Source organism: Molothrus ater, chromosome 9 (genome assembly GCF_012460135.2).
Source record: "Molothrus ater isolate BHLD 08-10-18 breed brown headed cowbird chromosome 9, BPBGC_Mater_1.1, whole genome shotgun sequence".
NCBI classification, from domain to species: domain Eukaryota; kingdom Metazoa; phylum Chordata; class Aves; order Passeriformes; family Icteridae; genus Molothrus; species Molothrus ater.
The window spans coordinates 4,890,834-4,916,725 of record NC_050486.2 but is presented as its reverse complement, the minus strand read 5'-3'; the positions used below and the strand labels follow the sequence as shown (position 1 = coordinate 4,916,725).

General features: G+C 39.3%; 1 protein-coding gene across 1 annotated transcript in view; it reads left to right on the top strand.

Moving 5' to 3' along the window:
- Positions 1-25,892, top strand: part of RABGAP1L (RAB GTPase activating protein 1 like) — a 232,916-nt gene that overhangs the window by 121,716 nt on the left and 85,308 nt on the right. The window contains 4 exon segments of the mRNA XM_036387748.1: positions 3,789-3,902; positions 14,742-14,816; positions 18,215-18,340; positions 19,713-19,856. Of these exon segments, the coding sequence (XP_036243641.1) occupies positions 3,789-3,902; positions 14,742-14,816; positions 18,215-18,340; positions 19,713-19,856 (459 nt within the window).

Sequence of the window (25,892 nt, the reverse complement as noted above, 5' to 3'; positions counted from 1 at the left end):
AGTTATTATTCTCCCATTTGGCATTTCTGCAGGACTCATCACCACAGTATTTCAGTGCTTCAGATGTTAATTGATTTTCATAACACCCCACTGAGATGGGGAATTATTATTAACCAGGGAAATGGAGCACAAGGAGATTGAGGTCAGAAGTGCTGCCCAGTTTGAATGCCAGCTTTGAGACACCTGTTACCTGGTTTATTATTTATTCAGTAGTCCCATTAAACTCTTGAATTCCTTTAATTGCAACTGCAATTCTGCATCTCTCATCCTGAGTCAGAAGTTGGAATGCAGGCAGCACATAAGGAAAACTCAGCTGAGCACTTTTGGCATTTTTTTCATTAGGGATGTGCCTGTTTTCATGAACGTAATTTTGGGCAAAAGTGGGGCAAGTATTAAGTCTCAGGAGATTTTTCTTTCTTAATAATTTCTTCTGGCTGATACAATGCTTATTCTTCAGTTCTTGGAACAAAATAAACAAGGCTTTACCTCCAGGAGTCTCTTCTGCTCCCTAATTGTAATTCATCACCAGAGTGGCTCCACTTGTGACAACAAATGAGTAGAGGTTCTTTATGGAGTCTGTGTGAGATGTTCTTAATTTAAAAATTCCTGAAATGAATGCATAAAGATTGCCTTGTATTTCTTTATTATGATTGCTTATGTACTCCTAATTTTCTTTTAACATTTATTCAACATAAACAGTTTTCTGTTCTCTCTGGTTTATTTCTGTGCTGATCTACCTTCTGGCATCAATGGCCCATATCCAGCAGCTTCTTGATAGCTGGAAGTGGCAGGAGTGTCAAGGAGTCAGCATTGCTCCTCTGCAGAAATTCAGCTGTTCCAGAAGAGAGACAACTCGAGGCAGAGCTTGTTCAGTAGCAGGGCAGCTGTCATAGCACTGGCATGTGAAGATAATTCTTTTCCTCAGTAGAATATTTTCTCTGAGTTGACAGGAATTTTAGAAGTAAGATCATTAGAACCCCAAGTGCCTTGATAGCCATCTCACCTTGGCTTTTTTTTTTTTCTGATAAACTAATCATGAATTTCAGAAGAATAAAAGTGGTCTGAAATCCTAAATGGAGGTGTCTTTAAACTCATGTGCTTTGGTACTTGAGAGCAGTGCTATCTACAAATTCTGCCTGGAGAAAGATAGAAACTTAACTAAAGTATTTTTGATATATTTTAAGTAGTTCTAAACTAGTTTCCCCCTAGACTAATTTCTTCCTTTATGAGTTTATCATATTTCAAAGATAGGTTGTCTTTTGAGGAGGAGTTAATTCTTCAGTCTTTACACGTAGATCTTATTTTGGGCCCATTTAATTATTTTCCTCTAGCTTTTTTAGACACAGCTTTCATTAATAGGGCTGAATTAAGACTGCTTCAGGTTTCTTTTAACTCTGTAAAAGTTCATGTGCTTTTGGGCCTTTACACAAATATTTTTGGCCCTAACTTGGGCATTCTCCTTGTCAAATTCTGTGTGCTCAGTTACACTTTGGCTTCCCCAGTCAAGACAAGAGAAGTACTGGGCAGTCAAGTACAATGTCTCAGCTTGACTGAAAAACCTTGTGTGTGCTGGATGTGGTGATTTTCCTGAAACTTCCCCTGGATCTTTTCAAGTTCATGCTGAAAAATGTCTGTAACAGATTTCTGTAATAGATTCTGTAACTTTGCTGGTAGATCTTAAATGCTGCTTCAGGCACTTTCTCATAATTTAACTGCATGGTCAGATGGATCTGGGAGGCAGACTGGAGTTCTCCAGCCTCTCTGGTATTTGGAAGCCATGTAAATGAAAATAATCATTAAAAGTCTGATTAGAGAACTGCTTTTTATAAATTTTTTGTTATTAGTCTGTGTTTGTTTGCTTGTGATTTAGACAGTGTGGTTATTTTTGGTTGCTGATGGCTGCACGGTGCTTAGATCTCCTGAGAAAAATTATGATAACACAGCAAAAGCATAAAAATGTGTTTATTTTCTCCTGTGTTACCAGTTGGCATAATGAAAACATCACCTTTCTTTGTACCCTTTCCTTTCATAGCATATAAAAATGTGCCTGGCATTTTAGAGGGCTGGAACCCCTCTCCTGTGAGGAAAGGATGGATGAGAAAGCCAGGGGTAATTCAGCCTGGAGAAGAGAAGGATCCAGGGAAAACTTAGAACTCCTCCCAGTGCCTAAAGGGGCTCCAAAAGAGCTGGAGAGGGACTTTGGAAAAGGGCCTGGAGTGACAGGACACAGGGAATGGCTTCACACTGACAGAGGGCAGGGTTGGATGGGATTTTGGGAAGGAATTGTTCCCTGTCAGGGTGGGCAGGCCCTGGCACAGGGTGCCCAGAGCAGCTGTGGCTGCCCTGGATCCCTGGCAGTGCCCAAGGCCAGGGCTGGACAGGGCTGGGAGCACCCTGGGACAGTGGAAGGTGTCCCTGCCATGGCAGGAGGGTGGAATTGGATGAGCTTTAGGGTCCTTTCCAACCCAAACCATTCTGGGGTTCTGTGACTCCACAAAATACAGATCATGTTGCTTGCTGGTACTAGAGGTTTTAATGTCAAACAAAGGGAAAGCCACAGCTGAGATCACTGAACATGAGAATATTGTAGTTGGATAAATCAATGATAGCCAAGATTCAGAGAAGCCATCAACTTTAGGGAGGCAGCACAAAGTGATGTTTGAGCTTCTGGCAGCCATTTCTTTAGCTGCCACTGAAGGGAATGGAGAAATGCAGCAGTGGCTGTCATCTCTGGGGTGGGATCATCTCCCCTGGAGTGACTCCTTGGGGTGTTTTGGATCCGAAAGGGAACTGGAGCTGGGAATTGCTGCAGACTTCTGGCTAAGCCTACCAGGCAGCTGCATTACTGTGTGGCACAGGCTCACTGTGGAGACTTCATGGAATTAAACACTGAAATTCAGGAGCTAACCTGGTTGCTGACTCCAGCAGGTGTAAAGAAGCTATTTTTTATGGAGAATCCTGGTTAACAAGACACAATCTGAGAGCTTAGAAGCTTTTCTGTCACAGAAATACTCTGTTTTCAAGATAAAAGTTATTTGTAAGGGATTTATATTCCAAGTTACAGGAGAAGATTTTGTTGGTTTTTCCTTTAGGATTACAAAGGTAATGGAGAAAAGCACCATTTGATATTTGCCAACCTAAAGGCACAGCACACTGGAACCTGAAGATAATTAACTGTTGTAGTTCCAGCTCTGACATTTTGGTACAACTTCCTCATCCACACAGTGGTGTTCTTTAGGTCTGTCTGCAGTGATTCCCATCCTTTTCTAGAAATCATTTATAAGTTTTTAATTAACACTTTTTATGGTAGATTCATATATACAGCATTTCAAATTAGTAGATTTAAGCTTGCAAGACAGCCCAATTTTTTGGTGGTTTTTTGGGTTGTGTTTTTTGGTTTGGTTTTTTTTGGTGTAGTTTTTTTTGTGTGTGTGTTTGTTTGTTTGGGGTTTTTGTTTGTTTGTTTTTTTACTGCAAGAGCAAAAGAGTTAGAATGTGATCTGTGCAATTGAAGAACTGGTAATTTCCTCAGAGTTCTAAAGCTGAACCTTAAGCCTGCAGGACAGAAAACATGCCATGTTGCTCTTGTTCAACTGTCAAGCTATAACTGCATTAGAGACTACAAAGGATTTTCATTTTCTTCTCAAAGCATTTTTGGAGAAGTCAGCAAAGCAGTTATCTAATGTATCCATGTTGAGTACACATGGAATTTTCTATTATGTTACGTTTAATTATGCTGTTAATGGATTCATGTTTCAGGATTTTTCTCTTTTTATTTTTTTTTACAGGATTCTGCTCAGGAGAGTGTCATCAAACGAGATATCCATCGTACATATCCAGCACATGATTATTTTAAGGATACAGAGGGAGATGGGCAGGAATCTCTGTACAAAATCTGTAAGGTACAGTCAGTACTCTCAATTTTAAAGTTCCGTATTTTGTGTGACTTTCTTTTGCCCTGTTAACCCTGTTCTGGTCCAAATTGTTAATCAGTAAGATTTTAAAGCTTTGTTTAGATTGCGTGTGGAGACTGTGGTGTTTCTGCATTCCCTTTTGCATCCTTGCATTTGGTGCTTCCAAAGGTGCTTGAGCCTCCCCCTCCACTTCAGAGGGAGTGGTGTAGGAGCTCCTCTTTTCCTCTGAGGTGGAGAGATTTGCAGAGGAGGAGAAAAAACCCTGAGAGCAAGCTCTGCTGTGAGGTTAAACCAGAATGTCTGCAGATAATTACCTGGAGAACAAGTTTTTGACCATTCCACAAGCAGTGTGTGAGCAGAGCTTTTCACTCACAGCTGCCAGATCACCTCCAATGAAAAACACTCTTTAATTTTTCCAATTTGCACATGGGAAAGTTGAGGTACAAAATCAATAGATTTGTCCATCTTGTACAGACAGACTTCTTTTTGTTTGAGAGAGATCCAGAAGGTAAAATACTGCAGCCAAGCAGGAACTATTCTGCCTGGCAGTTGTAGATGTTGCTGTGGTTTTGGCAGTCAGTTTTTGTTTCACTTTGTTTTTTTTTTTCTAAAATTCATTAAATTCATGTAGAATGTTCTGTAGAATATTATATAATGTAGAATTCATTCTGTTCATATAGAATGAATGATTGCCTTAGGCAGAGCCATTTCCCTTTCCCTTCCTCTTCCTTGTTGCTGTTTCCACCTCCTGCTGATTACTAGAAATGATGGAGTTGTCAAGCACAAAAAAAGTGGGGTATAGTGACAAGCCTTTGGGGTATAATGACACATTTTCCTGTTCCCCAGATAAATTCTCTGGTGATACAAACTCCTATTCAAATAAGAATTTGGATGAATATTAAATATAGCTGCTTAGCTACTGGGATTCAGTATTGTGAGCAATTCACAGTTTAAAAGAAATACAAAATTAGGGAATAAAGAGAACTTTCAGACAATGGTAGTGATTTCTTCCTAATCTTGGAGGGCTCTAGAGGGCTACAGGAAACAATTCCTTTGCCAGTCTATGAAAAGAATAACAATGCAGGTAATTGTGGGCTTGTCACTTTGATACCAGCTAAGTGAACAATGATGGAATAATTCAGTTTTTCAAAATTAAATGTGAGAAGTATGTTATAATGAAGGCCTGGGAGTTTACTGAAAATGGGTGATGACAAGCTAACACAAAAAGCCAGAAGTACAGGCTCCATTGGTGAAGGTGTTTTGACTGGAATTCTGTAGCTCCTGTAGCCTGCCAAGCTCAGAATGTATAAATGCTGGACAAGTTAGAGCATGAACAAGATACACATTAAACTGGCCAGCAGGTTCCTAAACAAGCACTGAATAAATGGATTTCAGTCAAAGCATTAGGAATATCCCTTCTTGATTCCATGTACTCTGGTGATTCACCTGGAAGAAATCAGAAAGTCCTTTCTCATGAAGGTATCTTGGTGACACAGAGAAAAGGGGATGGTAAATAATGAAGTGTAAAGGGTGTGGAGATGCATGAACCCCCTGTAGGATCAGTTTGACATGAGCAACTCAGTGTTTTGCAGCTGCTGCAGCTGCCTTTACTGACAATGTCCAGAATTAAAGACATCTATTCTACATTGGAAAGAATCTGTCAAGTTCTGCGAGGATGATGTGAAAGAATTTGGGAACATTCTTTGAAAAGAAAAATTCTTTTTCATTAAGGTATCTCAGTCTATTTTGTCTAATAAAGTACAAATAAAGGAGTGAATCTGTCAGAACTGGAAGCAACTGAGAGGCATTATCTATCCAGCAGGCAGCTTCAGAGGGGCACAGACCTTCCTGGGTTGTTTCCTTTCTGTAGGAAATGTGAATAATTCTGCATGTTTGCTAAATCTGGGGGCTTTCCTTGCTCTGAAGGCCTCTCCTGCTCCTGCAGAGAAAGTGGCTGTGGCTGTTATTGCATCAAGGTGCCCCCGACCTCAGGAGTAATGTGCTTTGACACCATGATTCAGAAGGCTGAACAATTGTTTTATTAAAACTATACTGTATTACATTAATACTATATTATAACTATATTAAAGAGGTATTATACTATACAAAAGATACTAAAGAAAAGGTATGACTGACTGAGACAGTGAGGACACAGCTTTGACCCAATTGGCCAAGGAAACAAAACAATCCTCAGCAGGATCCAATTGACAAATCACTTTGGGTAAACAATCTCCATAACACATCTCACATGTGCCAAACAACAGGAGCAGTGAATAAAGATAAGAATTGTTTTCTCTTCTTCTCTCTGAGCTTCTCCAGGAAAAATCCTGGGAGAGAGAATTCTGTCTCTCTCTGTTCAGAGAATGTGAATGCCACAGTTCTCTTTTCTTGAAGGACCTCGAAACTCAGAAGTGCTGTATCCTTGACAAAGAGAAAGTCATGCAAAAACCCCAGGAGGCCTGTGTGGATGAGCAAAGTGCTCCTGGACAAACTTAAAGACAAAAGGAAGCCTACAGAGGGTGCAAACAAGGCACCTAGTCTGGTAGGAATACAGAGAAATTGTCCAAGCAGACAGGGATCAGGTTTAGGAAACTAAAGCCCTGATAGAATTAAATCTGGCCATGGATGGGAACGGTGACAAGAAAATATTCCATGGGTACATCTGTGATAAAACTAAGATTAGAGACAGTGTGGGAGAAAATGTTCCTTCCAGTCCAGAAGGAAATGGCAAAACTTCTCAGCTTGGGACATGGACAAGGCTGAGGTACTCAATGACTTTTTTGCCTCTGTTTTCACTGGCAAGTGCTCCAACATCACTGCTGAGGCCACAGAAGGCAAAGGCAGGGACAGAGAGAATGAGAAACTGCCCAGTGCAGGAGAAGATCAGGTTTGAGATGATGCAAGGAGCCTGAAAGACCACAGGACCTGATGAGATGCATCTGTGGCTCTGAGAGAACTGGCAGATGAAGTTGCTAAGCCACTGCCCATCATATTTAGTTATGGATGTCCCATGAAGTTCCCACTGAATGAAAATGGGGAAACTCCCATTTTTAAAAAGGCAAGAAGAGAAGGATCGAGAAGAGGCTTTAAAGCCCCTTCCAGTGCCTAAAGGGGTCCCAAAAGAGCTGAAGAGGAGCTTTGGAAAAGGACCTGAAGTAACAGGGCAAGGGGGCTAATGGCTTCCCACTGCCAGAGGGCAGGGATAGATGGGATATTGGGAATAAATTCTTTTCCTGGCAGAGGTTGCCCAGAGGAGCTGTGGCTACCCCGTCCTTGCAGCTCTGGAAGTGTCCAAGGCCAGGCTGGCAGGGCTTGGAGCAAGCTGGGCTGGTGGAAGGTGTCCCTGCCCATGGCAGGGGGTGGAACTGGATGAGCTTTAGGGTCCTTTGCAACCCAAACCATTCTGGGATTCTGTGGTTTTGATCAGAGACCTCTCTGGGTGTCCATCATGTTGAGGGCTGCTCTTCTTGTGAAGCATTTTGTTTGTACCTGGAGCTTAATGACCTCTGTCACCCAGCCACTTGTTCTTGATAGAACATGTTCTGCATAGCAGCTTTGCAGTCACTAATTCCCTGCTCCAAACAGCTTTGTCTCATCAGCAGCCTTTGTGCTATTTTTATGTGGTTTTATTTTTACTGGTTTTATGTATTTTTATTTTTACTGCACTATTTTTCTGTGTTCTTTAAGGTTTGTGAATATTTGCAGACATCTTTCTGCAGGGTTCTGTGCGTGACCTCACCTTCACCTCTCTGGGTTAGAACTGACTTTATTCCTACCTTTGGCTTTCTCTCCTTTAATCAACTATTTGAGGGAGTAAGGGGATGTTCTATAGCAGCTCAGTTCCCTGAAAAGCCTTTGGGTAGGGCTTGGTGAAGGATTTATAAAAATCCTGGTGATCTTAGTGACTCCCTCATTCTTTCATGTGCTTGTGGGTTAAAAGAAGGATTTGGGAAGCATTGCTCTCTGGTAGAACAGCCACATCCAGTCTTCAACATGGCATTATTCATAGATTTACTGATTACATTGAAGGTTTTATACCTGCTTGTGCCAGTATTGAGATCAGGCACAACTGCTGGTGAGATTTCCAGGCAGAGTTTTCCAGCATTTCCACTTCTCCTTCATCCTCTCATAGTTTCCTTAAATGACTGTGGCTGTGACAGATGTCTGTTTGGGTCTGACTGAACCCTGAATTTATGATTAATAAACTGTTTTCTCCAGTATGTGGGTTTTCAAGAAATATTGTTAAGCCTAATTAATTTGCTTATAAAATTTTCATTCCATTGGGAATAAAAAGTAATAATCTGTGTTGGAAGTAATAATGTGGCAGCTTTGCATTGCTAGAATAACTTTTACCAGAAATGCTGAGTACTTATCCCTTTATTCTAATGTGAAAGCAAGAAGTTTGAAGAATGGGATTTTTGAATATGGCTGGGAAGGGTCAGTCCTCAAGTGAGAGGGCAGAAAGCTGAAGAGAATTTTCTTCATTCTCCACTGAAATGAGAGATGATCTGAGCTGTCAGATAAAAAGGAAAATCATTAAAAGCTCACTGCCTCATTTTAACAGGTCTGCCAGTTTTTGTTCCAACTCTTTATCTCCTCTTCAGAACAGTAGGAAACCAGGAAAGATGGGAACGTTTTCTGTTGCAGAACATTTATGTGACAAAGTACCTAAAAATAAACTTTAGGACTGACAGTGGTGATAAGGAATGGAAAGAGTTTCAGATTCTAAGACTGGAGATTTCACTTGAGGACACCACTTAAGCTGGATTTTCACAGAGCAAATTTTGGGGAATCTTTGGGAAACATGCTGCTTCTTGCCTGTGTTCTGTTTAAATACTCTGCAAATTCTAGCTGTATTTGAAGAGCTCAGCTCAGTGTTACAATGCATAACTGAGTAGTGCTCAGTGCCTGCTTCCAAGCTCTGTCCATGCTCACAGCCTGAGGCTCCAGGGAATCAGAGCACCTGGCAGAATTAATCCTCTCAGCTCTCTGCAGTGTGTGCAGTGCAGAATTTAACACAAGATCTGTTTTCCCTAAGTTTTTGTTTAAAGTAACTCCTGTTTAACAAACAACCACTGTGACTCTAATGGGGAACAGGGAACGTGGTGCAGGAAAATCAATCAGGTGAGCTGGGACTAGGCAAATGGGGAAACACACACAATGTTTTTCAGAAAATGGTAGAATTACTTCTCAGAGGCTCAGAGTTGGTGTTAGTGTTTCTCAGTAAGCTGAGGCCTTGCAGAAGGATATGCATCATTTGTATCAGGATCTATTTTGTTACTAAATCCTTCTCCCTTTGCGGATGAGATTTGTAGTTTTTCCCCAATGCTGGTCCTGCCTGCAGGTTTTAGGTGCAGGGTCAGAGTGGTAGCTGGTTTGCTGTGACACCAAACACTGTGTTTTAGTGACAGTCTGTGTATTATGGTACCCACATTAGCAGAGAGAATAACAAACTGCACTCTAGCAATGCTAACACTGAGTGGGCTCTGTTATGGAGTATTTTACTTTTTGTTCCTGTATATTGAAATATGGCAATCCCTTTGAGCTGCTCTTCTGTAATTTTTCCCCAGTGCTGGTCCTGCCTGCAGGTTTTAGGTGCAGGATCAGAGTGGTAGCTGCTTTGCTGTGACACCAAACAGTGTTTTAGTTACAGGGTGTATTTTTTGGTACCCACATTAGCAGAGAGAATAACAAACTGCATTTTAGCAATGCTAACACTGAGTGGGCTCTTTTATGGAGCATTTTACTTTTTGTTCCTGTATATTGAAATATGGAAATCCCTTTGAGCTGCTCTTCTGTAACCAGCAGCTTCTATGCCCATGATAGGCTGTGAGTGATGGGTTATGCTTCAGCAGAGCTGCTGCTTAGTCTGACTGAAAGTCTAATTTTCATAGGGGGTTTTTGGGTTTTTTATATTTTCATTTCCATTTTATTTCAGCATGTCTTTTCAGGTAGTCACCTGAAATGTATTCTTCCACATTTTTCAATCCTTAGTAACTCCTTAGATTTACAAATGGGAAGTTTCAGTGTTTGTCCAGGTGTAATTATTTGCCAGAGAGCAGATCTCTTTTGTTCCTGCAGAAATCCATTTGCCAATTAGAGGATAAACTCAATCAGTGAAGAATTATTTTTCACCTTTTTTAGTTGTTTATTTTCTTTGCTCCTGGATTGAAGGAGCAGTGCTAGTAAATATTGTTGTCTTGTTTCATTCAAAGGATTTTTAATGTTACCTTGTTTTCTTCTGTTTACATTGTAATAAGGATCCTTCTCTGTGCATCTGTGTTCAGCAGCCCCATTCTTGATCAATAGTGAAAGATGCAATGAAATTCTGTAGAATTTGCTGCTGAGCCTGTACCAGTGGGAAGGTCAGCTCTGGAATCCTGAAAAATGCTGGGAGTGCTCAGTTTGGGGCCTGCCTGGTTGAAGGTGAAGATTTCTTCATCCCTCAGCTCTCCCAGCTCTGGCAGAGGCACATTGTGTAACAGCCTCTTCCTGATATTCCCTAAATGAGTAACTAATGGCTAAAAATACAGTTTTCAGTTAATGCAGAAATTCCTTCTGTAATGTGATACCTACTCAGTTCTGCACCCATAGGAATACTATTACTTTCAGACTGTTAGTCTTATTATAAATTCAGGTATGGAGTTTTAAATTCTGCTGTTACTAAAATCATTTAGTGACTGAACATGTAATAAAATACCTTGTTGTGAGAACATTAAAATAAAATTTAAAATATTAAAAATATAATAAAAGATCAAGAATTTTAATTAACAATAATTTAAATAATGAGAAAAATAATAAAATACCTTGTTAGGTGAAAAGTCTGCATCAAAGTATGGATGTTTTCCTGAGACACTCTGAGTTTCAGACACCATGGAAATCTTTTAAGTCTCCTAAAGCAGATTTCAGTACAGAGCTATGTCTGTGTTAAACACTGAGTAGCTTCCCTTGGTCATTTCATAGAGATCATAGAGAGGCATAACCTCTGCTCTTCCTCATTTAAATCTGCCGGCACTCACAGACAGAAGTTACAGAAATCCAAGCTGAGGTTTTAAATTCACCTATCTTTTAAATGCTAGTACATAGAATTTTTCTCTGTAGAAGATTCTGATCTTGGGAGATTTTCTTCTGTTCATTATTTTGGAGAAGAGTTTCTGCCCAGAGCTGGGTTCTTGGTTCAATTTCCCAATGTGCAGATGGTTCTCAGTCATGGACTTTGAGAAGACTCTGCTTCCAAAGAATTCACTTTCTAATGATGATCTACTAATAACTGCATAGTAGCTCTTTTCAGAATACAGGTAATTATTAAAAAGATGTCTCAATTCTGTGAGATCTTCATTTAGTTAGAATGAATGAAAACAGGCTTCAAGTCAGAACCTTCATTGAATCCCATTTATGAGACAGAGAATATTTAAAATCTCATTTAACTGGTGAATTGTAATTGGAAGTTCCTCAAGAGCTTAGGAGAATAATAAGTTAAAAACTGTGAGATGTCACAGGTTGTCACGGGAAAAATCTCATTCTCTTGAAATTATAAGGTTACAATGACTGCAGTGGAAATAGGGGATTTGGGATTTTGCCTTGTTTTTATATTTCAGGTGGAAAATGAAAGTTCCTTAGAAGCATAAATCTTAAACAGTTAATCTTAGACTGTTAGTTAATGATATGATATTATGGTGGTATCTGTAGGCAGCATCCTTATTTTGAGGTTATTCTGGTTAATTACATCATATTTCAGCATTATCAAATCCCATAGGCTGCTTAAAAATAAAACAGTATAATTGGAAATGTGATGTGCATTAAGATTCCAAATTCTCTTTGCATTGGATAGATGCAATGAAATCCTGCATATTTTAGAGACTTCATTAAAAACTAAACCTTTGGTTGTCAGGATTATGATGTTTTGACTTAAGAGCAGAATCTTTCTTTGTTTGATCCAATTCTGATGCAGAACTAAGTTTGTGTCCAAGTATCTGCAGTGGGCTGCTTGTCAAGATCAGATTTTGGAGAAGGACCTTGTGGAAATGAATTTCAAAAAAATTATTTTCAAAAAAACTTTTTTAAAAGTGGATCAAGCAGTTAATTTTTTTCATGGTTTTTTGGTTGCTTCAAAGGCATTTTAATAATTCCCTCTTTTTACTGGGGCCCTTGAACATTTTTCTCCTATATAGACAGTGTCCACTAATTAATTTCATATTTTTATTTAAACCAAATTATCCAGTACATGCTGATTTGTAGTTCTGTGGATCAACCTTTTTAGAAAAGTTTCCATTTTTTCATCTCTTCTGTTTTAATCAGGCAATTAGTGATTTACCAGTTTACTTTTCCCCTCAAGCTTTTTGGGTGAATACTTTCCGTTCTTTATAATTTTTCAGTAATTTTAATCCTTTTAATTTATTATTTCTTCTGATATTCTGTTGGACACAGATCCTTTAACACATCCCCTGTTAGGAATGGTTCCAGCAGGATAAAAAACCCTGTGATTCTTCTGTAATAAAACAAACACAAGGAAAGTTCACAGGGATTTTCTGCTGGAGCTTAAATACAACTTCCTTACATTGACCGTGTATTTTCCAAGCAGTGACTTTGCCTTCCTGCTCTGGATGTGTTTGAAATGGATTTAGTATGAGCTCAAATGTGTTTAGGAAGTTGATTATGAGAAACTTTGCTGTTCTTCCTTCATATTTTTGTATTTAACCACAGAGTGAGGATTTTTTTGTACCCTTCTTGTTTTCCCTCTTTTGCTGTAACTTCAGCTTCTTTCAGAATCTCATGAGAAGTATGTTTTTATTTCTTATAACTTCCTGGACTTTTCAATCTATGTCAGTTTTGGAAGCAGTTTGTTTTCTCCAGTGTGTTGGTTTCTCAATACTTATTTTAAAATAACTTGTTTGGATTAATTTGTTGCTATTTTCAGCACATTATTCACTATAATGCTTCTCACAACAGAGAACCCCCAGGCATTGATAATTTGATGTTCATTTTTCAGCCTAGATTTTTTTTGAAGTAAATTAGAAGTGGTTTTTTATAGTATGAAGAAATCATAAATCAAATTTCTCATTTGTAATTCTGCACATCTGTTTCAAAGTGGAGCTGGTCTATCAAAACCAGGAGTAATGCATCATTTAGGAAAGCTGCAGAGACAAGACATTAGCTATCTACAAACTGATAGATCTGGGCAACAAATAGATAATGACTCATGATGGTGATTAACCAGTGAATGATTCTAGTTAATGATATAAAATATTAATTTAAGCATCTTAAGTAATTTCTGTGAATTTAGTACTTAGTAGCTAATTAACCTCTTTATGGAGAGCATCCTTTTCTTTTTTTTTTCCAACTGAATTTTCTATCTGCCATTGTACAATTCTCTGGTTAGATTTTATGTTTGACTTTTGTGACTTTTGTGACTGTTTTAAACTGGATTTTGATGGTTCATTAAACATTTTACAGTGATTTCTGTGACTTCTTGAATTTTCTTGTCCACTGAAACTGAGCAATGGGCTGGGGTTATTTTCACTCAGCTCCCGCCTAATCCCATCTAACAGCTTTCAAAAGGGTGGTGAGCAGTACAGATAAAGGGCAGAGGGCTGCAAGTCCCAGGTCAGCTTTTCCCAAAGGAAATGTAAGGCTGAATTGTTCAGAAACAGTGACCTTTAAAGGAATACTCAGAATATTCTGAACTTAGAGAAATCCTGCCTTCCAGAGTCATTGCAGAATTCCTCACAAGTCCATAACTTTGAAAAGTGGATTGTCTGATCCTTGTGGCTCCTTCCTCCCTGGCTCTGCCCTTTGCTTTGGTTTTCTCTGGTTGTACCCTCAGTATTTTGCTTTTTCTCTCAGGATGTTCCTCCCTCTGGTGTCAGTCCTGCAGCTCCTGCTTAGACTTCCCCAAGTTTCCACAAATTCTTAACATCCTCTGACAGCTCTTTAAAAACAGTATCTGTCTTCTCATCTTGGAAAAGTAAAGGGGGAAGAAAGGTTAGTTATTTTAGTTTGGGGATTTTTTTGAAGAGTAAGAAAAAGCATGTCTGTCATAGCGTAGGAAAATGAGTTTTGTTCACTCTTCAGCATAACAAGGGCATGGAAAAACTGTTTCTGATGAAATCTTCAGGTTACAGTAGTTCTCAGCAGTTTTCTAACCTTAGGTCCTGTACTTGCATAATGTCAGAACTTGTTTTTCCAAAAACAAACATTCACTTTCCCCACAGCACAAACTACCCTGGTTTTTATGCTATATTTGTTGCATTGGTGAATTTCTATCATTAAAACCTGAGCTGAATTATCCTTTTTAGGCTGATTGAAAAATAAAGATAATAATTTACACTACAACTCCAGCATCTGTGGAGGGTTGAGAGCAACCTGTGGGTGTCTTTAGAAGAGCCCTGAAAGCACAAGAGTGGTTACAGTTTTACCCCCTCTGTGATTTTAGCCTGAGTAGTGTTTCCTAGAGAATTATGGAATGGCTTTGACTGGAGGAGACCCTAAAGTTCATCCCACTCCCACCATCCCAGGTTGCTCCAAGCCCCATCCAGCCTGGCCTTGGACACTGTCAGGGATCCAGGGGCAGCCACAGCTTCTCTGGGCACCCTGTGCCAGGGCCTGCCCACCCTCACAGGGAGGAATTTTGTCCCAATGTCCCATCTAACCCTGCCCTGTGTCCATGGGGAGCATTCCCTGTGTCCTGTCACTCCACTTCCTCATGGAATAAATCTCTTCCAGTTCCTTGCAGGCCCCTTGAGACCCTGGCAGTGTCCTGCACAGCTCCTTGATGGCACAGTTTGGTGATGCCTGTATGCATTTTAAATATGATTTTCTTTTTTCTAGGCCTATTCTGTCTATGATGAAGACATTGGCTATTGCCAGGGACAGTCCTTCCTTGCAGCTGTGCTTCTGCTTCATGTGAGTTAATTGCAGAATGAAAGTTTTGATATTTGGAACCAAGGCAGCTGTAAAATCAGTTGCAGTGAAGCCATGCTGTTTGACAGATATTTGTTGTTATTTATTTGCCTGTATTAATTTTCCTTTTGTTGCTTTTTGGCTATAGTGACTAATGGCTTCTATCTTCATGAATGTAGATGTCTTTATCTGGGAGAAATCAATTAAATTCTCAAGTACTTCTGTGTCAAAACCTGAAACCAATTTATTACATATTAACTTTTTCTTTTAATTTAGTTGTCACCTAAGTAAGCTCTCTTTGTGTTTATGGGGAATTTAACTCCAGGAGACATTCTCAGAGCAGATCATCAAAGCAAGTAGTCTCACTAATTTTTTGGAAGATTTTTTCTCCTAGGGACATTTTGTAATATCTTCTGAGGGAAAGCTGATTTTTTAACCTTGAAATTTTAGCCTGTAATCAGAAACTGCACAAACTTTGATCTGTTGCTTCCTTTATAAACACATGGGTATATGTCCAGAGATAAATAAATAAATGCACAATTTTTATGGGTGCAAGGTGCTTTACATCTGATGTCTCAGTGGCAAAGCAGCAGATTCCAATAGTGTATTTATTGAGGTAATGACTATCTGAATAAGCCACCACAATTCTTACTCAAGCTCTTGCCTCCTTTTTCTCTCAGGTTTTAATTAGTAAAATCAGTCAGGATTGAAATACCTTTTGAAGTGTGGGTTTGGTGTTATGTATGTTACACACACACTTCCCAGGGCATTTGGAACTCAAATTCAGATTAATTTGAGTTGTAATTCCTAGGGAGAGCTACGATTCCTTGAAGTCTTGAGAACCATGATACGCAGCAACAGGACTGCAGAGAAGCTTTTACATCTTTTAAGAATAAACCCAAAATAGTCCCATTATTGCAGTCTAACATACACTGTCAAATAGTTTATCTAACAGTTATTTTACAATTGATTTTTTACCCAAAGCAGGATTTTGAAGCTGCACTGGCAAGATGAGCCATTTTCAATACCAGAGTTATTTAGAAATGTGTGGGTGTCACATTCTTAGCATTTGACTAATACCTCAGCTCCTCTCCCTTAGTGCTGTGCTGTCACTGCTACAGAGAACCAACTCTGTTCTTAGTTTTTCTGGAGCTGCAGGAAGTTGTACACAGGGACTGTTAAATGGAAATTACACTCATTTTAATATACCCTTTCTAACGTCTGGTTTCATCAGAGGGTATTAAAGTGAAATGCTTAGAGAAGGGGGAAGCAAGGAGTCTCAGTGAGCCCATGTGACTGGGGAGCTTCCTCAGATGCCCTCAAACTCCTCTTTTTCTCAAATTCTCCAAACAATCTGTATGCTGTGAACACTTGCAAGACCCTCCTAACTGTTCTACCCTCTTATGGATTTCCAGAGCCCTTCCTTTCCCTTTTTTCCTGGGACCAGGTTATCCTTTCTCCTCAATGTTTATGAGTTTCTGGCATGGTTGGGTAGCCTGAACCTCCATCCTCTGTTTTTGTGATTTTGCTTCTTTGATGAAATTCTCATCAAGGGTATGCAGGTAACTTCTAATCACAGGGAAACAATGTTGCCAACTCTTAACAATTGTACTGTGAGGCTCACAGTACTTGACTTTTTTTTCTTGTCTATTTTTCAGAGTCATTGTGGGGGGGAAAAAAAAAACCACCTAAAATTTCCCTTTAAAAAATTACAAATTTCTGGCTTTTGTGATTTCAGAGAAACGACAGCAAAGGGCATATATTTAAATGCTAAAGATCAGAATGGCAATGCCCAAAATTTGTGTTCTGCTTAAATTAAAAAAAAAAAAAAAGAAAATTTGATTTATGATTTTGAATTCTTGGGGTTGGTAATACTAGAGAACCTCTGTTCACTGAGAGCAAGGACTTGGGGAGCTCTTTGGCCCAGTCCTGACCTCTGTTCCATGTCCATGTCTTGGGGAAGAGATGGTTGTCAAAGCACAAGAGCCTGACTGAACATGTAGGGCAGATGTGCCTGTGCATGAGCACCTGTCATTTCATTAGAAATAATTGTCTTTTACCAAAACCCGTGAAATTACACTCATTGTCTTACAGAGCAGATTCAAGCCATTTGGTCAGGATCAAATTATTTCTTTCCTTTACTTTGTCTGCAGCTTTTATATGCTGTCAGTGGGGATCGTTCCATCCAGATAAAATTGTGATTAAGAGCTTTGAAATTCCTAAGAATTTGTCTTGGGTAAATCAAGCCCAGACTGATAGGCATCAGCCAATCTGGAAATACTTTGTGCTAACCAGTTACTTTCCTATATGATGTCTGAAAATGAAAATGAAACTGTCTGCCCGTGGCCCTGGAGACAGGGCTGAGCATAAGATGAAACCCTGAAGGGAAATACCAAGAGCCTAAAATTCACTTTGAAGAAAATGCTGAGCTTTTATTTGTAGCTGGTATTTGATAAGAAGCTGGCAGTTGGCCAAATGAGTGAATACACTAAAAGGTCAAGAGTTATTCTTGATTCTCAGCAATTGTTTTCATTTGTTACAATCTGGTGCTCCCAAAAGAAAGCACATTTTGAATGTGATGGAAAGGTTGATTTGGGTTCTGTTGGTGCCTGTCATGATTGTGTTACCTGAAGGCACAGGGGAAGGTGATGTGGGGGTTTTGTGACAGAGCTTCCCACCAGGTCAGCATTCAGTGGGCTCAAGGCAGCAAATAGAAGTGTGGAGTGGCTCAGACAGTTGTGTTAGTGGCACCTTCCAAAGCACTGTTGGGTGAGACATTTTGGTCAGAATGAAACAGAGATTATGGATATAGGGCTTCTGAAAAAGTCAGTATGTTAATAGATGGGATTGTGGGAAACCTGACTTCAGAGTTGGATGTCCTGGGGTTTGGACGAAGGTGGATGAGCGTTGTTCTCACTAGAGGTTGGTGGTACCTTAGTTCTCCTGAATTTTTCCCATTTAACCAAGTATCTCTTAGTATACATCACTATCATGAGTTGTTGCCTTCAAATTTTATTTTCATTCTTTTTTAAAATTTATTTTTAAATTGGTTTTATGTGCCTGAAAGTTGTGTGCTGGTTATTCTCATACCTGTTTGACAGAGAAAATGCTGCTGACACTTGTTCTGCTGTAGGGATATAGACACACATAAAACTGTGATATGATACCAAATTTTCTTCAAAAAAAGCCTTAGAGAACCAAATCCATATGCTCATCAAGGAGAATAGTCCCATTGACATTTTAGTTGGTTAATTCAGCATTCACAGTACTTGGCTGAAAATTCTAATAAATCCCAGCTTCTGAATTCATTGTGCACAAGGTGTTGAAGTGTGTGTCTGTGTAAGGCATGTCCAGCCTTAGCTCTGTTATTAACTTTATTTTTGTGTCTTTTTTCCAAACAGATGCCAGAGGAGCAGGCATTCTGTGTATTTGTGAAAATAATGTATGACTATGGCTTGAGGGACCTCTACAGAAATAACTTTGAAGATCTCCATTGCAAATTTTTCCAACTGGAGAAGTTAATGCAGGTGGGGCCAGAGTAACCAATTCTCCTTCACTTTGTTTCATAAATGGAAACACTGGCATGAAGAAGAGATGAATGCTTTGCTTCCAAAAGCTATTGGGCAATAAAACCCCTCTCCTTTTAGAGGTGGGGTAAAGCAAAGTTTAATAGCTGAATTCAAGCATCTTGAGTCAGATTTGTTTCTAGTTTCTTTTGTCTCTGATACACCACTTCTGCAGCTAATCTTTGTATCCAAGCAGGTATTTGCCTTTCCCCCCTCTCTGTTTCTGATGTTGCTTAGAGAGAATATCTCTGTGCTATTGAGGCCAGTGTACCCTTTGGACTGCCTCCATCATTGTCCTGCTTCCCATGAATTATGTGGGTGTGAAGAGGTCAGGCAAATCAGGACATCCTGATGCTTATGAAATACCAATCAAGTGTGGACCACTGGGCAGGTTTTATTGTCTCTTCCAAGACTCTGCTCTTTTTTCAGCTGGAATTATTTCATCAAGCAGTTTAGCACAACTGAAGGGGCTGCAGATGTTATACATTGTTGTTGTGACTACTAAGGAATTACTGAGAGTTCATTAAGCCCTGCCCTCCTGTTGGCAATGTGAAAGGCTGCTTGCTGAAGTCAACTCTCACAGATAACCACAGGTACCTCTGTGGATATACTGAAAGCAAACAGAAGAGACTATTGCCAATTTAATGGCATTTTTTCAGATGTCAAATTGTGCGTATTTCATACTTGATGGAGTGGAATTGCATACTAATTAATGTGACACTTCAGCATATGGGCTTCTCAATATTTACTTATGTCCACAAAGATTTTTGTCAACAAACAAAACAGATTCTATTAACAAATATACTCTTAACAAAGATACTTTATTAAAGTGACCCTGTCATCACTGTTCAGTAGGATTTTCAGTGCTTATTTTGTGTTGTTTGTATGTGCTCCTAGTTACAGAAATGGTCTGCTGGAGTTGTGTGCTCTGTTGCTTTCCAGCTCTGCAAAGTGGCCTGGTTCCTGCAGCCACTGTTTTTGTGGCAGAAGCATTTATAGCAAGACACAGCAAAGAAATAACTTTAAAATATACAGCATGACATAGATTTTACAACTGCTCTGCCTTTCAACTGTTGAAGATTCTGTAATTTCTCAGTATAGTCTCAGTATATTCTTTGATACTGTGATAGAATCCACTGTGGATCTCTTACTAAAAACTGTAACCATGGGCACTGAAATTTATCAAGAAACATCTTCACTGCTCAAAAGAAGCCAGGCTTTCACTTTGTTGTGGTTTTGGATATTTAGCAACCCTGGTCCTTACTGCAAGTGTGGATGAAGAACTCAAATTAATGAGTAACACTGAAACATTTGTTTTTTTCCTTTATTGCAGGAGCAGTTACCAGACTTGCACAGCCATTTCTCAGACCTCAATTTGGAAGCTCACATGTATGCATCCCAGTGGTTTCTCACTCTTTTTACTGCCAAGTTTCCACTCTGCATGGTCTTCCACATCATTGACTTACTACTTTGTGAGGTAAAAAAATATTGAATCAGAAATTCCTTCCTCCACTCCATCAATGTTTCTTCTTGTTTTATTTTGTTTTGTTGAAGTCCTTTACTGTTTAATTATAAAATGTGTGTAGTTATGTAGAAACCATGGTTATATGGAGCAGAAGATGTTCAGTGAAACACTGGTTTGGTTTTAAAATTAGAACTGTGGATTGCCTCATTTTTTTGCTGAGGGGTCTAATCAGGAATATCTGATACACACCTCTGTTTTTCGTTTAATTTGTTAAATGATTATTCAGAGTTAGGAATTGTCATTTCTTGAAAACACTTAGTAAGGAAAGCTCTCCAAGTGGCCTGGCTCAGAGTGTCCACAGACAGAGATGATGGCCTGGTATTAAACAAAGAGTGAGAAGGGCCAAACACAACTGCAGGAAGCTCCTTCCTTTTGGTTCTTATCCCTGCTGTTCCAACTAGGAATGGCCTACTCCAGATACAAAATGGTGTGTGTTAGTGCAGATATATCTACAGCACATTCTTTTGAAAGCCAGTCAGAATTGGTTGGTAATCTAGAATATCTATTTTGGTAAAAAACCAGTCCTTCCTTCAGTAAATGGGCAGTCCATGCCATTAATCCTGCTTTTAAACCTGTCACTGATTTCCTCTACAATTTCAAGGGGTCACAAACATGAGAATGAATAGACAGATAAAATATTTGATAATTTTAAATGGTGAAGGCTTCACTAGTCTGAAACACTGTTGACTGTAGCTCATTTTGTTAGTTTTTATTGTGAAATATTTTCTCTGAGAATCTTCAGGCTTGCTGCAGGTGCCTTGGTAGGATTCAGTCCTTGAGACTTTTCTTATTCTGCATATTGGTGCTCAGTTATCAAAGCAAGGTGGGGTAGTATTGGCAATGTTTATCTCAGTGTGTCTGAAGCAATTATGGTGGAAAAGAAGGTGAAAATCCTAGGGGAAAGTAAGAGAGTGCAGCATTAGAACATGCTGGGGAAAGGGAAACTTGTCAGTGTTTGTGGAGGGTCATCATGCTCAGCTAAAGGAGCCTCTTTTACTACAGCCAAAAATAACCAGAAGAGCAAGAAAAGTTATTTCAAGTGAGAAGATACATGCAGACATCTGGAGAAAGAGTGGGGCAGTGGTGGCAGACAATGTCCTGAGGCACCAGTGTGGGCTATCAGAAAAATGCTCCTCAGAGGCAGGAGTCAACCACTCTCAAGTAACAGGCAGGTCTGAGAATTTGTGAGAGTGACATAGATTAAAGTCATATTACAATAAAAATCTATAAAAAGTTGCCCCTCATTGTAGACAGCAAGTCACTTCTGTAGGTGTATGGCCACAGGCAGAGCCAGGAAAAAGCCATTCCTTGAACAGAGGACTGAAGTTGTTTGTCCAGTCAGCCTCTGGAGGAATTATGGGGGAAATCAAAACATAATTTTTTCTGCATTAAATTGTTCCTTACTTTATCTCTGAACAACCAGCATGCTGGTAATTCTGGCAACTGGAAGGAGAAAAAACAGTGGCAGCTGCTAACACTGAAACATATTCTGCAGAAAAAATCCCCAGAAAAGCAAGCAGCCTTTGAAGTGAATTGTCTTAAGTTTTTAGAAACAAGCTTCCAGCCTTTTCCTTAATTTGTCATAGATACAGATGAATTTTAAATACCCTTCAAGTTCCTGACTTGTGCTTTCCCCACATCCTTGGTAACAAAATGTTGACATTCTATGCAACTCCTATAGGAAAGAAAAAATTAGGGGAAGAAAACCATTTGAAACCATTGCTGCTGACTAATAATTTTAAGGGAGCCACTCTGGTTGCCTTGAAAATATTTGAATTATGGGTGAACAAATTGTGTCTTGGAATAGCTGATCTCTAGAGGTCCCTTCCAACCCCAACCATTCAGTGATTCCATGTCAAGCAAGAGTTTTAGTATTGGCTTGGGTTTTTGATTTTTGATTGTGGCTGGAAGAGTGAAATTGATCCTTTCAGATACTCAGTTTTCAATCCAGAGAGGAGAAATACCTGGGAAGTGCTGTAATTTCCCAGCTGACCAGGGAGGCACATTTCCTTCCCCTGCCTGCACAGAGGCACAAGCTGAGGCTGGAGCTCCTGGGCAGCAGCAGAACTGAAAAAGGAGCTGAAGTTATGATGGGAATTAAGTTTTATGGAGGAATTTTTAAAATCTCTTCAAAATGAGTGTCATTACAGTCAAGGTCTTCTCATCATTCTCACATGAAATATTGCTTCAGAGCAGTTTGATTTGCACAAATTTGGGATTGGCCATAGCTTCTGTGTGACTGAGTTAATTTTATTCTGTTGTCTCCCTAGCACTATTTTCTTAAATTATTATTATCATTTAACTTGTAACCAGGCTGTTGAAGATACGAATAAGCTCTTCAAATTGCTTCAATTTGCAGTGGTGTTAGAATATTACCTGAGTAGTTCTAGGGCAGAATCTGTCACCCATCCCCACAGAGAACTGAAATATTTTTGAATTTTTTTTCTTCCCTGTGACAGAAGCTTGAGGAGAATTTTGGGCTTCAGGCAGGTACACCACCACAGTGCCTGGTCCATCTTATAAGGCTCAGCTGCTTGTAACAGAAACACAAACCTTTTGATCCAGGGGAAAGTTTTAATGTGATTACAGCAAACTGTATGGGTTGGAGCTGGAGATCTTTCTACAAGGCTCCTTTTAGCTGCCTGTTGCAGCTGTTTCATTTGTCTTTTCCCCTTTGCTATTTCTGTTTGCATTGAAGAACATTTTTGTTGATGAAAAGCAGAGTTGTATTTGGATTTGTCAGTCTTATCTGTCAATATGACATGATGTTATTGAACACTTCTCGAGCCTGCTCTGTTTTGCTGTCTCTTTTTGTTCTATTTTAAATTATTTATTTAAAGTCATGCTCAGAAATAGCAATTCATTTAGGTAAAGCTCTTGTCACTCAGAGCTGTCCTCAGTGCAACAGCTGCACCTCGGCTGTGCTACAGAATATCAAAGAGTTGACATTTCACTTCATTTTGTGTTTTAAACTATTCAATTTAAAAAGAAAATGTTTGTTTAAAAAACACTAAATAAATGACCTTCAGGAGGCTCTTAGAAGAGAAAAACAACCCAAACCAGTTGGCAGATAATCTGTAAGCGTTTTCAAAATTGTCATGATTTTTTTTCTGCTTAAAAAAGAAATTTCTTTAACCTTTTGTGATGTATACAGTTCTGCCAAAACTAAAGGAAGTGCAGAGCTCAAGCTGTCATTCCATTATTAGCTGAGAATTTTGAAACACTATGGGCAACCTCCATTTTAGGTTGATCTAGCTATTTTTGTATGCATTTTTGGGGGATATAAAGTACTTAAGGACAGTACTTCTCTCCTTTTAGGCAATATGCAAAAACCTCTCCTGCATGCTGCCCTTCCTGGGCTGGCACAGACAGCTGTTTATTTTAGTGTCATAATACATAATTTGACTATGTAATTTGACTACTAAGCTGCCATTCTGACTAGGTCATGACTGGATACAAAAGGATGCAGCTAATTATCAGTTTTGAGTATGAAATTATTTAATATTTATTAATATAGCTAAGAGCAAAGAAGGAAAAGTGCCTTTCACAGGGCCACAGAGCACAGTGCAAGAAGGGGGAATTGAAAGCTAGGATACCATCACTCCTTGGCCTTTATTTATCAACTGCTGCTTTCAGAATATTGTCTGACAACATTTTTTATAATCGATTTTGAGAAATTGTCTGTTACAATGAAGGCTGATAGGTGTCTTTAAAAATCATGTAAAATGTGAACACCGTGGTGCTGTTAAGTGAGTACTTACTGATAGCTAAAACCTGGCACCACATTGTGGAGATTTGCTTATTTGGGAGCTCTCCTTCCTAATGAAACATTGAAAATCAGAGCAGAATCCCAAGTATTGACGCTGAGGAGTTGATTTCTGTCTTGTGTGTGTCTTGCTGGGGATGGATGTGCCAGGAGACGCCGTCTGGTAGCGCTCAGGGCTGGCCGAGGAGGAGGGACCATCACAGCCTGCTATTTTTTATCTGTCACTGTCACAGTCTTCTGTGATGCCTTCAACAGAGCTGAGAAAGAACAGATGAACATTTCAATTTATTAAACTTCCTCAGGAATTGAGTCAAGAACAAGCCCACTTCCTCTGTAAATCTGCACTGAGATGAAATGGGAATTAAATAGAAGACTGTGCACAGTTGTTTATCTTTTGTGGATCTATAGGGGAAGAAAAATTGAACTTTTTAAACTTACTTGTATTGCCATGTTTTCTACATTTGTTAACCCTTCCAGTCATGAATATTTTAAGAAATCATACAAAACACAAGAAAGGACTTGCTAGAAATAAAATCTCTTATGGTAACAGCATATTAAAAGCTGGGCTTAAATTCTAAGCAGGCATAGATCTGTGCTGGAGCTGTCTGTGTTATTTCAGTACTATTTACCAGAGTGAAGTCAATGCCATACATGTTAGTTGGAAAAGGCCAGGAGCTGTCTGTTTGTGTTCCTTTTAGGAATACAGACAAATAAATGTTGGCATTTAGGCTGTGTCCTTCCTCCTGCCCATTCCCTTTGCATCAGGCCTGCTGGAGAGCTGAGTCTTGCTGAAGTCCTTAACAGCCACTGCTATTTCATGTAAAGAGACTGGGAAGGATTTCTTTCCCAGACTGCTATAATTAGCTTTTAATTAATTTAGAAGGAGGAGAATAGGTTTTCTCAGACTCCAGATGGATGACTGGAATTTGAATGTGGGTGTCCAGTGGTAATGCTGGCTTGCTGCACTCAAGGATCTGTTGACATGTCAACCATCATGATCATTTCTGTTGCAGAAGTGGGAGGTCTGCAATGGAGATAACCTCAGGTTTACTAGACCCTGATGTTTGGCTTTTATGTTGTTAGATGAGTTATTAAATCCAAAGGAAAAGTAATTTTAGCCTAATTCATGTGATGATCTACAGCTGTAATCCACTGTGGGGGCTTTTCAGCACTAGAACAGAAATTAAGATAAAAAGAAAAAAAGAAGGGTATAGGATTTGATTGTGTGTGTGCTGCATGAGGAACTTCTTAAAGCTTTTGGATGTGTGTGTGTGTGTTAAAAACATTCTGATTATAATGATAAACAATTTTAAGTTCTTTTCAAAGTGAAGGTTACAAGTAGTTAAGGTGCTTGCATGTAAAATTCAGTCAACAGCAGAAATGCTGGAGGTGTGTAATACCATGTTCTGTATTGCCATGGGGACTGGGGACACAAAATGTTCTAACAGAATTTATAATAATTCAGGCTTGGACCAAGGAGAAGAGTGTTCTAATAGAGAATGCAGTCTGAGAGGTTCTAGGAGAGGGTTTGGCATAACCCTTGACTCAAGGATGTCCAGCTGTTCCTTTGAGCATCCATAATTTATGTATCTTCCAGTCACGGTGCTGCTTGTGCATCCCCAAAATAACAAGGCTGATGATGAACACTCAGCATGAGCAAAGGAAAAACAGTCTCCCAAGAGTCTGCACTCCAAGATAGAACTTAGGAGAACAGAAGGCACCTTTTGGGTGATGTTGATAAATTTTGTGGTCCTAAATGTTGACTGCTTCTTAGAAATGTTCTAAGATCTGGGTGAAAATGATGAGTGACTGGTTTGAATGACTTTGTTTGGGCCTTAGAGGGGTGACATGTCTAATGCCATGTTCACACTGTGGCTCTGGATTACTTTCCGCATTGCTCATGAAATATTTTAGCCACCTGCTAGTTGATGTTCACTTGGTTGTTTTTTCTAGGAATACAGTAAATTTCCATAATGCTTACTTAACACTAGTGCCATCTGCTGTATTGGAATAGCAGCATATCCTAAACAGTCTTGGCAAGCTTCAAAAACACTTTAGAAATAACTGAAGGAAAGTATCATAAATGAGAGAGTGATATTCCATGAGCAAATCCAGGAAGCTGAGCTAATTTGGGAAGTGTTTTTAAAGAAGAGGGCAGTGCAGTCTGCCTGTGCTGAAACACTTTCTGTTGCTTTGTGCTTGGAATCTGAGGCTGTTACGGA